Genomic DNA, 13,614 nt, shown 5'->3' on the forward strand with positions numbered 1-13,614 from the left:
TTCAGTTTTCTTTACTTTTGTACATTTTATTTGGAGGCGGGGCTGGTCGCGCCGGGGACGAGCGTCGGGCGCTGGAGGCGGGGCTGGTGGCGCCGGGGACGAGCGTCGGGCTGGAGGCGGGGCTGGTGGCGCCGGGGACGAGCGTCGGAGAGAGAGAGAGAGAAGAGAGAGTTAGAGAGTGAGAGAGTGAGGTTGGGCGAAGAAGAAGACGCTCGGGTATATAAATACCCTAAAACTATTAGGTGCGACATTGTCGCACCTAATAGTCATAAGTGTCGCACCTAATATGACTTTTAGGTGCGACACTGTCGCACCCAATGTGAAATTCCAGAACCCAAAATATTCGGAGGGAATTTCTGACCGTTTTAAATTTTTAAACCCATTAGGTGCGACACCAGTCGCACCCAATACCATTAGGTGCGACATATGTCGCACCTAATAGTATCCGGTGCGACAATTTCATATCAGGTGCGACAAAGTCGCACCGGATAGCCATAATCATCAGCGAAATTTTTAGGCGCATGGAAGACTATCGGGTGCGACATGTCGCACCTAATATGTTCTTAGGTGCGACATTTAGGTGCGACATGTCGCATCTAATACCCTTCCGCACCCAATATGTTAATTTGTAGTAGTGAATTTTTTGAAATTTTTTTTCCAAAAACTTAAACCAAACGTAACTTTCACTTTTTGTTTTCAATTTTTTCCACTAAAAAACTGTTTTTGAGATGAATACAAAACTAAATGAGTCCTAGTTTCAAGTTTCAACAATGAAATTGGTTTTGAGCTACTTATTTGTTTGTTATATAAAGTGGATTAAAGTTTTGGAAAGAAAAATTGATTTTTGAAAACCTAAATTGATTTATGAACATGAAACCACTGTATTAAATGAGGAGAAATTCGTCGAAATTTACTGGCGAAGTCGCTGCCGGAGCACTGTCGGCCGACGAAGACTTGTTTTTTTGTTTCGTCGTATACTGCCCATTATTTGTACAAACAGAGTGTTAAAGTCTCCATAGGACATTAAATGATTAATTTCATCCTTATCCAATAAACTTCATAACATACACTTTTATACCACTACTAACACATTATTCTTCAAAATTATAGATCTAAGCCCTATTATTTGCACTATGCATTTCGAAACTAAAAAAATATAATTTTAGCATCAATCTCAAATTTAACGATGGAAAGATATATATATATATATATATATATATATATATTTAACATGTAACATTATTTTTGTTCGGTTTTCCATCAGCATTTCAATTTTTCATGAAACGGCATATCAATTGCATTTTTTCACATTTTTTTTTCGTTCAATTTTTCGTCGAAATGTCAGTTTTTTTGTAAATTAAGAGGCTTGAAACGACGTCGAAAATGAAATTTCGAACCTTGCATGAAACACATGAAATTGACAAAAAAATAAAAATAAATAAATAAAAAAGATCAAAATCAGAAATTTTCCTACCATTTTGTTGCCTAATTTCAACGCTAGATTTGGGTTTAAGCTACTTACATATATAATATATATATATATATATATATATATATAATATATATATATATATATATAATATATATATATATATATATAATATATAAACAGTAGATTAAAAATTTGAAAAGCATGAATATATATTTTGAAAACCTGAAATTTTTTTATTCTTGAACATGAAACACGAACATAAAGATAAAAAAATCTAAAAATTAGGATAAAAATCAGAACTAACTTGATTTAGCAGATGATGTTAGAACATAGGGATTTGAATCGAATTTCATAAAAAAAATGAAATCCTTTTTCATAGTGAAAAAATAAATTCAAAAATATGTATTTTTGAGAAATTGGGATGAAAACCAGCATACTAATTCAAAATTGATTGTTTGCCAACTATATGAAAATAGATTGTTAAAAACGTAATTAAAAATATAGAAAGTCAATTCAAATTCTAATCACACGCACACGCACACGCATACGCACACACACACGCGCGCGCACACACACACACACATATATATATATATATATATATATATATATATATATATATATATATTTGTTTGGAACTAATCCATCAAAGAGATACTTGTCTTTGTAAATTATAATTCAAAAAATTAGGTAAATAGCCAATTAAAATGTTTGGAATTGTTATATACTTAACGTTTCGTAAATCTTAAGTAAATAGTTATTAAAATGACGTGGCATAATAAATAGAAGTTACTATTTACCTAAGATTTACATCTGTAAATATATGAAAGTGGCTATTTACTTAAAATTTACGAAACGTTGGCTATTTAGCAATGTCAAACTATAAATGTGATTATTTACATAATGGACCCATTATAATTGGCTACATTCAAATAGCTCTTGAAAACCTTGGCCATTTGATAAAACATTAGTTAATTTTAATTAGCTCATTCATGTATAAAGTCCTTTAATTTATGGTTATCAATTTTTTTTTTATTACATCACATTTTATTTTTGGAAATTAGAATGTCGAGGCTATGTCAACATACAAATTATTCATTAACTTATTTTGTTTTTTCATTTTCTGTTTTTCAATATGAAACTTAAGTCAACATATAAATTATACATGAACAACTCTATTCAACATACATTGGCAATAAAATAACAACAAATACTAAATTAGGCTTCTTTATTTTGTAGTGATTTTTCTGTATTGCTTTTGTTTTTCCTCAAACTTTTTTCGGATTTTGTTTGACTTATTCCTTTTGCAAAACTTTCTCTTCAACTTTCGCTTCATTGTTATCTCGAGTCGATTTTTCGCTATCCTCCTTTGTAGATTCTTTGTGTTCTTCATCTTTTTCTTCTTTGTTATGGGTTGATTTTTCACCAACTTCCCTAGTAGCTTCTTCATGTTCTTCCTTTTCTTTTCCTCGAGTCAATTCTTTAACGACTTCCTTGATATCCTCTTCTCCTTCTTTTCCTGGAGTTGATTTTTCACCAACTTCCTTTGTGGCTACTTTGTGTTCTTCTTTTTCCTCTTTTTCTTTGTCTTGAATTGACTTTTCACAAACTTCCTTGGTAGCTTCTTTGTTTTCTTGTTCTCCATCTTTACCTTGACTTGGTTTTTCCTCAATTTCCTTTGTAGCTTCCGTACGCCCGGATTCTTCTTTTTCTTGCCCTTGATTAGGTTTTTCACCCACTCCCATTGTGTCTTCTATTTTTTCGTCTTTATCATTTTGCTCTTCACCCTTGTCATCTTTCTTTTCTTCTTTTGCTTTGCCATGAGTTTCAGGTTTACAAATTTCCTTTGTAGCTTCTATGTGTTCTTCTTCCGCATTGTCGGCATCACTATCATCACCACCATTGTCTTCTCTATGTTTTTCTTCTTCTTTCCTCTGTACGACATGATCATTTGACGTTTTCTTTTCTTTCTGACCATCTCCTTTTTTTGATGTCGATGCTTTCTCGTTATGTACTATCTCTTCTTGTTGACCTTGTTTAGCGCCTTTCTGATATTCTTTCTCTGTGCCCTCGTCCTTGGCAGCACATTTGTCTTCTTTATTTGAGCCATAATCATCTTCCCCAACTTCACCGCCTTTACGCTCCCGAGCTTGACCCTCTTCATGCTTCTTGTCTTCACCAGATTCCCCATGGGAAGCTTTTCCGTTCTTCTTTTCCGCATCTCTCTTAGTCGACTTTCTTTTTTCGATCTCTTCCAACTGGTCAAGCATCGTCTCGGCCATCAACTTTGCCTTTCTTTTTTCCGTCTCGGCCATCAACTTTCCCTTTCTTATTTCCATCTCGGCCATCAACTCTGCCTTTCTTTTTTCCATCGCTTCCAACTGGTCAAGCATCGTCTCAGCCATCAACTTTGCAGCTAAAGGAAGACCGTTGGATTTCTTAACAACCATATCCTTGATCGTCTGCTCCGTCTTGATTTCTTCCCCTAAAAGCTGACGCTTTGTGATAGTTGTCTTCGCTACCCTATCAACCACCTTTTTCATATCAACGTACACGCCCTGTCTCTTTGTGCTCAACTTACAAATAGCATCCTGAAATATCTCTGATAGGCTCTTAGGATCCGATAGAGGAACAACACGATGCATGTCGCGATGCCCTTCCTTCACCATCTTCTCGACCGCCCACTCGTCTCTGCTCGTCACAATCAATGTCCCTGCATTCTCCTTCGGCAATCCACACGCCATTCGAAGACCAAAATTGGATTCTGCACTGATCGGAGCGCCCTCAAACAATCTATCATACCACGGATCGCTACTCGGAACACTATCGAGCACAATCAGGTACCTCTTTCCGATCAACCGGCATCGAAGAAGGTACATAAGCGCTTTGATCTTTGTGATGTCGTCATTCTTCGAGTAAGAGGTAGTCGTCTTTTCGACTCCGAGTCTCTCCAGAACTCTTAACAGCAGTTCGGTCTTCTCTAATTTAGCGACCCTCATCCAAACTCTAGGAGAGAATGAATTGTCGTCTTGGTAAAAGCATGCCTGGCAAAGAGCGGTCTTTCCGACGCCGCGAACTCCAACGACTCCGACAGCCTTAAACTGTCTATCATTTTCTCTCTCGCCGAGCAGTTTCATCAGGGAGAGGATTTGAGTCTCAAACCCGTGAACCATCGGCTTGTCTGCGGGTCGAGAAGCCCATGTTAACGTGCACGCTATGGATGACTTGGCTACTGATGACACAGTAGCAGAGGCTGGATTTTGGACTTCTTTTTTACTCGTTGACTTGGTTACTGATGACTCGGCGGCAGAGGCCGGATTTTGGGCTTCTTCTTTACCCGTCTCGCTCCAGCTTTGATGACCACTTTTGCTCTTTACCCTCAAAATCGTGTTTTTGACACGTTGCCAAAGCATTTTATTTCTTGAAGCCATTTCTATTAGTTATGGAGATTATCAAGAGGGAGTTTTTTTTTTTTGAAGGATTACTCGGTGATTTTCTTGGGGTTGTTGACTGAAGATTTGTATGCATGAAATTTATATACGTCTTTATCAAATATAAAATGAATATAGTTTTTCTTCTTCCAGGAGTTAAAGCCAAAAAGATTGCCTGCTAGGTACTTTTGGTTTTAATTTTGATACCTTTTTAATGCCATGCGTTTGAAGCAGAGAATGTAATAGTTTGTTGTATATTCTAATTCGTTTATATGGTGGTTGCCACACGCGTATACCTTTCCTTTACTCTGGATAATGGTAGGGCCTGATACAATTTTACTGGTGACCATTACAGCCTTAATTGTTAGCATATTAATTGGGCGATCCATGTATCTAGACATTAATATTTGGTTTTTTACAGTCCACTGTGCCGTTAAATTTTTTTTTTTTGGATATCTCTAGAAATCATTACCGATTACCTATGTGTTCTATTCATTCTGGCATTTGTTAGAGCCTTACAAAACCCATGTTCATTTTTTTCCCCTTTTTTTTTATGTAAGTAGTATTTAGTAGTTTCACTAATATTTTATAATATTTTTCATTAATAAAATTTATGAACATGTAATTTTTCACCCAAAATATGAACATAAGTAAGTTAAGATAATCAAGTCGTAAAAAATGCGCAAAAAAACATTTAAACGCGAAATTTAACAGAGATCCCAATATAATTCATAACATAATTAATATCTAATAAGTGAATGTTCCAAGTCTTCGTACATGGTTGACAAATAGCCGTAAATAATTGACATTTGGCCAAAATTTTGAAAACAATGCTATTAATTTTTCACCACAACTCTTCATGGTGAAAAACTCTATGAAATCCCAAAAATTCTGAAATTGGGTGAGACAACATGAATTCTAGTTTTAATTGTATTTAAAATTTGTTTGTTATCTTAATTTTTTTACATTGATTGCTGGCGATAAACCTAATTTAATGCATTACAATAAAAAAAAATTAAGGCAATTTTCTTTTAAACAAGAACGAGGATTGTGAAACTAGCTTAAACACTTATATTCATATATTCTTGCCAATGTTCGAAACGCTGTTTTTGATGCCGTTTCGAGACTCTTGATTTACGGGAAATCGACACGCTGACAGGAAACCGAAAGAAAAAAATGTGGAAATGGACAAATGAAATGCCGTTTTCGATGAAAACCGACATGCCGATAGAAAACCGAACGGAAATAATATTGTAGAGTATATTAAAAATATATACATATATACATATACGTATTTTACAATTTTAATTTAATTTATTTATATATAGTGTATTTTGTTATTTGTAGAATAATGTTGTAATATATTAAAAAGTATTTTGTTATATACGGTTTAATTTTACAAATATTATAATAATTTATAAATTATGTTTATATGCTATAATAATAATAATAAATATGTAATATATGTTGCAAACTAAAACTATTCATATAGTCGTATAATTTAATACATGTTGTATTTTTATAACCCTCTCTTTAGTCTTCATCTCATGCCATGTCAACTTATTATTTAGGATTAATTACAAAAAATCCCCCCCAACTCTGGAGTCGGTAACAAACTGCCCCCTCAATTCGAAAAAGCCACAAAAAATTATCTGAACTTTGATTTTTTTTTTCGATTTTTGCCCCTTCCGTCAACATTTCTCAGTTACCGTCTAATAAATGTGCACTTTTTATGCACGTTTGCAATTAAAATGAGGGAAATTATCTTTTTACCCTTCATTTCAACATAATAAATAGGATCCATGACAAGTGTAGAAAAGGAAGCAGACTTGAGCATGCGCGGAGTTCTTTCTTTCCTCAACGGAGGTTCATTGGGGTTAGAGACCTCTCGGCCAAGGAACTCCATGTCTCGTCTTTCTCGACCACGTGCCTCTCTTGGGCTTCATAAAATATGTTCTCGGGTCCACTATGGTTGTTCTCAGGCGAAGAAACTGTCAAATCGCGGCGGGTCTGCTGCGCTAGGGAGTTAGGGTTGTTGTTCGACTTCTTTGCAAGGCCACTTCGTTTGGAACGAGCCCAGTGCCGTAAAGTCTCAGAATTACTAGTGTTATTATCCGGCTCCTGCACATCATAACTTCCTTCACCGGTTTGTCTTTTTCCTCCGTCGCCACAAACCTGTTCCCAACAACACGTTGAACATCTCTCAAGAAAGCCCCTTTTGAACGCAAAGTACATAATAACGAAAGTGAAACAAAATGGGGGTGGCGCAGGAAATTCCAATATACGTTTATATTCACAGAAAGTGAAACAAAGAAATTGGGTGATGAAAGGGAGAAGAATTTGGTTGCTTTGAAGGGCTTTCTGGGTCGGAGATGGTCTGCGAGTTTGGAGACACGAGGCTCATCAGTGTCGTCTGGCTTCGACAATATCCTGACTTTGAACGACGACGAAGTAGAGAGAGAGAGAGGAAGACGAGTAAGTCGATGGAGGGAAACTTTTCGTACTGGACTCCATCGAAGATAAGGTAAAGGTTGCAGACGGCAGAGAGTACTCAGTCGCCGGCGAGGCGGAGGAATTGTCGTCGTTGGATTGGGATTTAATTGTTCTGATTGGGGGTTTTTGTTTGGGGCGGAGATTAGGATTTTGGAGTGGGTTTGGTGGCGGATTGGGGGAGGAGGACGGTTGATTGGACGAGAGTGTCGGATTAATGATGAGAGTGTGGTTCGGCGACGATGGTGAAGAACTCGGCGGCGAGGGTTGAGAGCGTGGAGTTGGGCGAGCTCTTCGTCGATCGTCCCGCCGAAGCCTCTCTCGAGTCGTGACCGTTTCAAGTTGCAGCAAGAGTCCCTTGCTCACAGATGTCGAATTTGAGCTGGGCAAATCGCTTGAAGCTCGGCCGAAAGAATCGGCACCGAACAACGGAGCGGAAGCAAATGACGATAATCTCAGCGTCGAGGATTTCCTCAACCGTCAGCTTTTGTCGGCTATGAGGGCGATTGGGATCGACGATACAAGATATTGTGGATTTGGTTCCATTTTGGCTTTATATATTATAGTATTTAATTTATAATTAATATTAATAATAATTTAAAATTATATAAAAAATTGTTTAGAAATAAAAATAATCCCATAAATAAAATAGATATGGTAAAAATACAATTATAACCTCAAATAAGTTCTCACGTGACTAAAACGTGTCTCAGAGATAGATTTAACTGCCGAATATTGACGGAAGGGGCAAAACTCGATGAAAACCAAAGTTCAGATAATTTTTTGTGGCTTTTTCGAATTGAGGGGGCAGTTTGTTACCGACCCCAGAGTTAGGGGGGATTTTTTGTAATTAATCCTATTATTTACATGCAAAATCTACCAAGTTTTTTTTAGTAATAACTAGGCCATAATTTAGTGAAAAAAAATTAGTCCCACAACAAAATTAAAAGGAATAAAAAATGGGTTTGCTCATATGATGGGCCTAATATTTAGGTGTGGCCTTTGTTTTAGGGCAACTTTCTCACTTCCTTCGTCTTCTTCCTACTCTACTTATCTGAGACAAAAAAAACACAGTGACCGAAAACACAGAAGCACAAAGCCTCTCGACTTTGAAGCTTTCATCAGTAACAATGGTGTCCGTCACCGATTATCGCCAAACGCCATCGGAAAATTGTCGACTTTCACCTACAAACATCTAAATGTCGTCGATTATGACTAAAAGTTACCCAAATCTGGTTGTCTTCAACGCTGGGTCCGAGATTCTCCAATCCTCGCCGTTTCACCCGATTCTCTGCAAATGTCGCCGAATATTAACTCATTCCACTCTTTATAACATTCGAAAACAACCAATTGCATTTGGTGGAAACGACAAGCCGTTGTCGTCGATTTTCAAACGAAAAAACAGGAAAAAGGACATACACACTCTCGTCAATCGTTTCTTGACTGAAAACGGCACCGCCGTTGAAAGTTGGTGAAAGTCGCCGGCATTTGATTCCTTGATTCTTGCCTAGTCCATGTGCTGATGATAATTCCTAACATTATCACTTTACTCTTTTTGTTTTTTGTTTTAAACCAGAATATAATTAACTTTTGTTTTTTATATTTTGGTTTTCTGTTTCTATGAACATGAGCGCGCAGTTAGTGATTGCTTATATAAAACACCTGATTTGAGAAGTTAGGTTAATAAAAAAATAAGTATTCTTGTTCCCCCAAAGAGAAAATAAATGTACTTGCTTTCATAATGTTTAAATAGCAAACTTAGATGATTATTAAACACCTGGTTGTATAATCATTCCGCGTTCGCTGAATCTTCAAAGTTGCAGGTTGTTGTTGGATCCGCGTCACAGCAGAATTAAATTCTATCAAATTAATATTTGTTACTCATATAATTAGCACAATCCAAGCATGTATTTAGACCCTCGGAGAACAGTAAGAATCCAACATCGAGCCCAAGCTAAATAAGCACGATGGCTCATTAAGTTTAAGGAACGACCCGTTCATAAGGTAAGAGCGAATGCTATCGAACAGAACTTTGAAGAAAAAAGAAACTAGTAGGTTCAAAGACTAATCAAACTAAGAAAACATGGCCACATCATAATTTAAGTAATAACAGCCTGAGAAGACGTGCGTCAATTACCTTGATAAAAATAAATCTGAAACGATTATGCAAAATAACCACTCACTCGCATGGAACAAGGAGAAGTTACAAAGTAACTACCAAATCATGGGCCTGATCATCTCATGATCTTCAAACTCACCACTATAAAAGGGAAGCAAAGCAACAAAAAAAAGGGAACATGCCAGAAGTCTCACCTATCACAAAGCACAGTCATTTACATTCTCTTTTTTACTAGATTCGTCTGTACTTAGAGAAAATCTTGCCTAGGACCTTTATGTGCTGGGGACTACGTGCCCGGATCGCGTAGTGTTCTTCGTAGGACAATTGTTGTAACATCTTTGTATATCAACAATTTGGCGCTAGAAAGAGAGGATAGCGTTGAGATTCATGGCAAGTATTATTAGAACACCATAGAACGTGCTCAAAGATATCTCTCCATGAGGATTCATTGAGAACAATCAAACATTGTCTCTCCAACAACAACGACAAAAAAGGGTCCTTAGCACAATTAGATGCTTGGATGACCACAAAAATAAAAAAAGCCTAGATTATGAATAAAAAACGTCAACGGTAGTACCAAGAAAGGTGCCTAGCACATTAAAATAGCTCGATGCCAATAACAGCAAAATGAACGCAACTTCTATAAAAAGAGGGGGGGGGGGGGTCAAGAGTAGGGTCCGAGCTCATGAAGAATGAATTTTAACCCATGAGGAACACATAAAAAGTAACTTCATTAAACCTATTTTCATTCATTTACTATTGTCTAGATATGTATTTGTATAACTTGTAGGTATGGACGGAATTAATCTCAAGCATATGAAAGAAATTTCAAGTTAGTGCTCGGATGGTATGAGTACAATATAAAAAATAATTCGAAAATATAAAGTCTTTGCTCATAAGTAAAGAAAAAAAACTTAGATGAAATTTCAATTCATTAAGTTTTAGCGCCAAGGGTATGACCAAACACGAAAGAAATTTCAAGTTAGTGCTCGGATGGTATGAGAATAACATAAAAGAAATTTCGAAAATATCAAGTCTTTGCTCATAAAGCAAGAGCATAAATACTTAGATGAAATTTCATTAAAGAATAGGTGTTAGCTCAAAGGGTATGAGCAAGCACAAAAGAAATTTCAAGTTAGTGCTCAGATGGTATGAGCACAACATAAAAGAAATTTTGAAAAATATCAAGTCTTTTCTCATAAAGCAAGAGCATAAATACTTAGATGAAAATTAATTAAAAAACAAGTGTTAGCTCAAAGGGTATAAACAAGCACAAAATAAATTTCAGGTTAATGCTCAAATGGTATGAGCACAACATAAAAGAAATTTAAAAAACAAATATCAAGTCTTTGCGCATAAGTAAAGAGCAAAAAGACTTGGAACAAATTTCGATACACTAAGTGCTAGATTATTAGGTAAGAGCTATACCACTAAAGAAATTTCAAGTTAGTGCTTGGATGGTATGAGCATAACATAAAAAACAAAATTCAAAAAATATTAATTATTTGCTCATTATTCACGATAAAAAAGACTAGATGAAATTTCATTAAAGATTAAGTGTTAGCTCAAAGGGTATGAGCAAACACAAAAGAAATTTCAAATTTTGCTCATATGGTATGAGAAAAACACAACATAAAAGAAATTTAAAAAAATATCAAGTCTTTGCTCATAAGTCAAGAGAGAAATGACTTAGATGAAATTCCATTAAAGAATAAGTGCTAGCTCATAAGGTAAGAGCTACTACGAAAGAAATTTCAAGTTAGTGCTCGGATGGTATGAGCACAGCATAAAAGAAATTTCAAAAGTATCGTCTTTGTCCATAAGTCAAGAGAGAAAAGACATAGATGAAATTTCATTAAAGAATAAGTGCTAGCTCATTAGGTAAGAGCTACCACGAAAAAAAAAATTCATGATAGTGCTCTGATGGTATGATCACAACATAAAAAATTTTAAAAAAATATCGTGTAAAGATAAACTTTTGTATCACTCGAATTGTAATTTGAATTCACTAAACGAGTTAATTTAAAATATATTAAGGTGATGAGTAATCTCGGAACAAGTAAATGAAATCTCATGTTCGACTCGAATGATAAATTAATTTCCGAAGAGACATTCCGGAAGATTAATTTTATATAAAATTCTCAAGAGCGACAATTATTTTCGAGACACCTTGAATATATTTAAATTAATTAAAACCGAATGAGAAAATTCTCGATTTAAAATCTATAATTATTCTCCATTTAATTATGGATTGAATAAGTTATGTTAAAATGACCCATTTGCAACATATTTTGAGGACCCATTTTTAAGAAAATCTAGTGTTTGGGTTAGTTTGCGGCGGTGGTTAAAGTAGAGAAGTTAAATGAGAAATTATGTTTGGTATAGATTTCAAAAACTGTTTTTGACTTTTGAAGTTAAAAAATTTGAAAATAAAAAGTGAATAGCGTGTTTAGTTTCAGTTTTCGGGTAAAATTTTTAAAAATTTTTTAAGTGGTTTTGAAAATAGGTAAAGGAAACTGAAAATAAAAAAAGGGTGTTTTTCGAAATTGTTTTTTTTTCTCGCATGGCCTCAGCTTCTCTTTCATTACTCTCCTTGTCGAGCAAAAAAAAAACTCTGAAGGGTACGAACAGCGTAGATCCGAGTGAGAGAGAGAGAGAGAGAGAGAGCGAGAGAGAGAGAGAGAGACGCCGGAGTTTTGGGTGAGTGAATCTTCTTCTTCTCCGTTCGTCCTTATCGTATATCTCAGTTCGGATTTGTCTGCGTTCATCTTCTTCATTCATGTTCTGAAACGCATCTTCTTCGATTTTGTTCTCTGTACAAGGTTTGAGCGTGATTTCTCGGAGTAGGAGAGGCCGACAGTGTGGGTTCGCGTTCTACATCAAGGTAGAATTCCGAATCCTTTTTGTTCTCTTGGAAATCTGATTTCTAGGGTTTCGAATTAGGGGTTTTGATGTCGTTTGGATTTTCTCGTGGTTTGCTTTTGTTTAGGCTCGGGTTGTGGTTGTGGTCGTTGTTGATGTGAAATTCTTTGTGGTGTGCTCAGTTTGATGATTAAATTGATTTCGTTTGATAATGTGAAATTATTTGTGGTGTGCTCGGTTTGGAATTTGGGTTCCGCTGTGGGGTTGCTTAGCCGTGTGACTTCTTGGCCGAGTATTGTTGACTGTGTGTTTTTGGCCGTGAATTGATTTTGGATAATATGTGTTGCTTTGTGATGTAATTCTGAGCCTCATAAATTTATTGCTAGTGTGTGGGTTGGTATGAATTGATTTTTAATATTTGGGATTAAAGGTGATTTGAGAATTGGGGTTTGGATATGGTTTTTTGAGTTTTATGGTTGCGGGATTTGATACTTTGGACATGAGAGATTTGTGATTTTCTGAATGTGATATGGTTTTGTGATTTGTTCATACTGATATGGTCAACACTTGTTTTCTGTTTACACTGCACGACATATTCATTTGATTTTCTGAATACATGTTCATTTGTCAATACATGGTGAATACTAAATTCATACTGATTATGGAATGTACTAAAAATGTTGTTAATCAAAGTGGTATGCCCTGCAAAACTGCATTGTTTTCATTTCATCACATATCAATTATGGTTCAGTGTTTTGAAAAATGGATGACGGTGCTCATTGGCCGGACGAGGCTTTGGCTAAGTTCATTGACCTTTGTCATGAAGAAGTCCAAGGCCGTATGAGATCCTTTTGGCCGGACGAGGCTTTGGCTAAGCTCATCGGCGACTGCATGAGATCCTTTTGGCAATCAAGGACGGTAATGGTCCAGGCCCCGATGTCGATCCGAAATGTGAACCAATGAACGTCCTTGAAGTTCACAACGAACAGGATCTCGTGAGCACCATCCCAAGGAAAAATATCGGTGTCCCTATACCAGTCATGGGGGTAATAGTTGCCCTCATGTCCCAGTCCATGGGTTCGGGCTCTGCCCCCAGCTCGATGGCCTTCTTGATGTTGGCTTCTTCCTTTGTGAATTGGCCGTACACGTGCTGGACCCACCGACAATCCATGATTCGGACGTCTTGCCGATATCCGTCGAGAGCTCGTTGGCGAGCCTGAATCATGTGAATTATAGCATCAATATGCTGAGACATAACAAACATATAGCGTTATTTTAAA

The 13,614-nt window shown here is 36.2% G+C and overlaps 1 protein-coding gene and 1 long non-coding RNA gene across 2 annotated transcripts; one reads left to right on the forward strand and one right to left on the reverse strand.

Moving 5' to 3' along the window:
- Positions 1-2,727: 2,727 nt before the first annotated feature.
- On the reverse strand, positions 2,728-4,863 carry LOC149404532 (uncharacterized). The gene is made up of 2 exons (XM_089607565.1): positions 4,248-4,863; positions 2,728-4,196 (listed from the first exon to the last, which is right to left on the reverse strand). Exons 1-2 carry the CDS (start codon positions 4,861-4,863, stop codon positions 2,728-2,730), a joined length of 2,085 nt encoding a protein of 694 aa, XP_089463691.1.
- A 7,280-nt stretch (positions 4,864-12,143) lies between these two features.
- On the forward strand, positions 12,144-13,176 carry LOC149404533 (uncharacterized). The gene is made up of 3 exons (XR_016294119.1): positions 12,144-12,172; positions 12,295-12,356; positions 13,086-13,176. It is a non-coding gene; the product is annotated as an uncharacterized LOC149404533 (long non-coding RNA).
- Positions 13,177-13,614: the final 438 nt, after the last annotated feature.

The sequence above is a fragment of the Urtica dioica genome, chromosome 2, assembly GCF_054948205.1.
Source record: "Urtica dioica subsp. dioica isolate 48M chromosome 2, U.dioica_male_clone48M_v1_H2, whole genome shotgun sequence".
NCBI classification, from domain to species: domain Eukaryota; kingdom Viridiplantae; phylum Streptophyta; class Magnoliopsida; order Rosales; family Urticaceae; genus Urtica; species Urtica dioica.

What these genes read in the sequence shown, in the direction of transcription:
- LOC149404532 (XM_089607565.1), bottom strand. Translation starts at nt 4,863, where the DNA reads ATGGCTTCAAGAAATAAAATGCTTTGGCAACGTGTCAAAAACACGATT. An exon ending in TGTGCTCGATAGTGTTCCGA is followed by an intron (nt 4,197 to 4,247) that starts GTAGCGATCCGT and finishes CGATCAGTGCAG; the next exon opens with AATCCAATTTTGGTCTTCGA.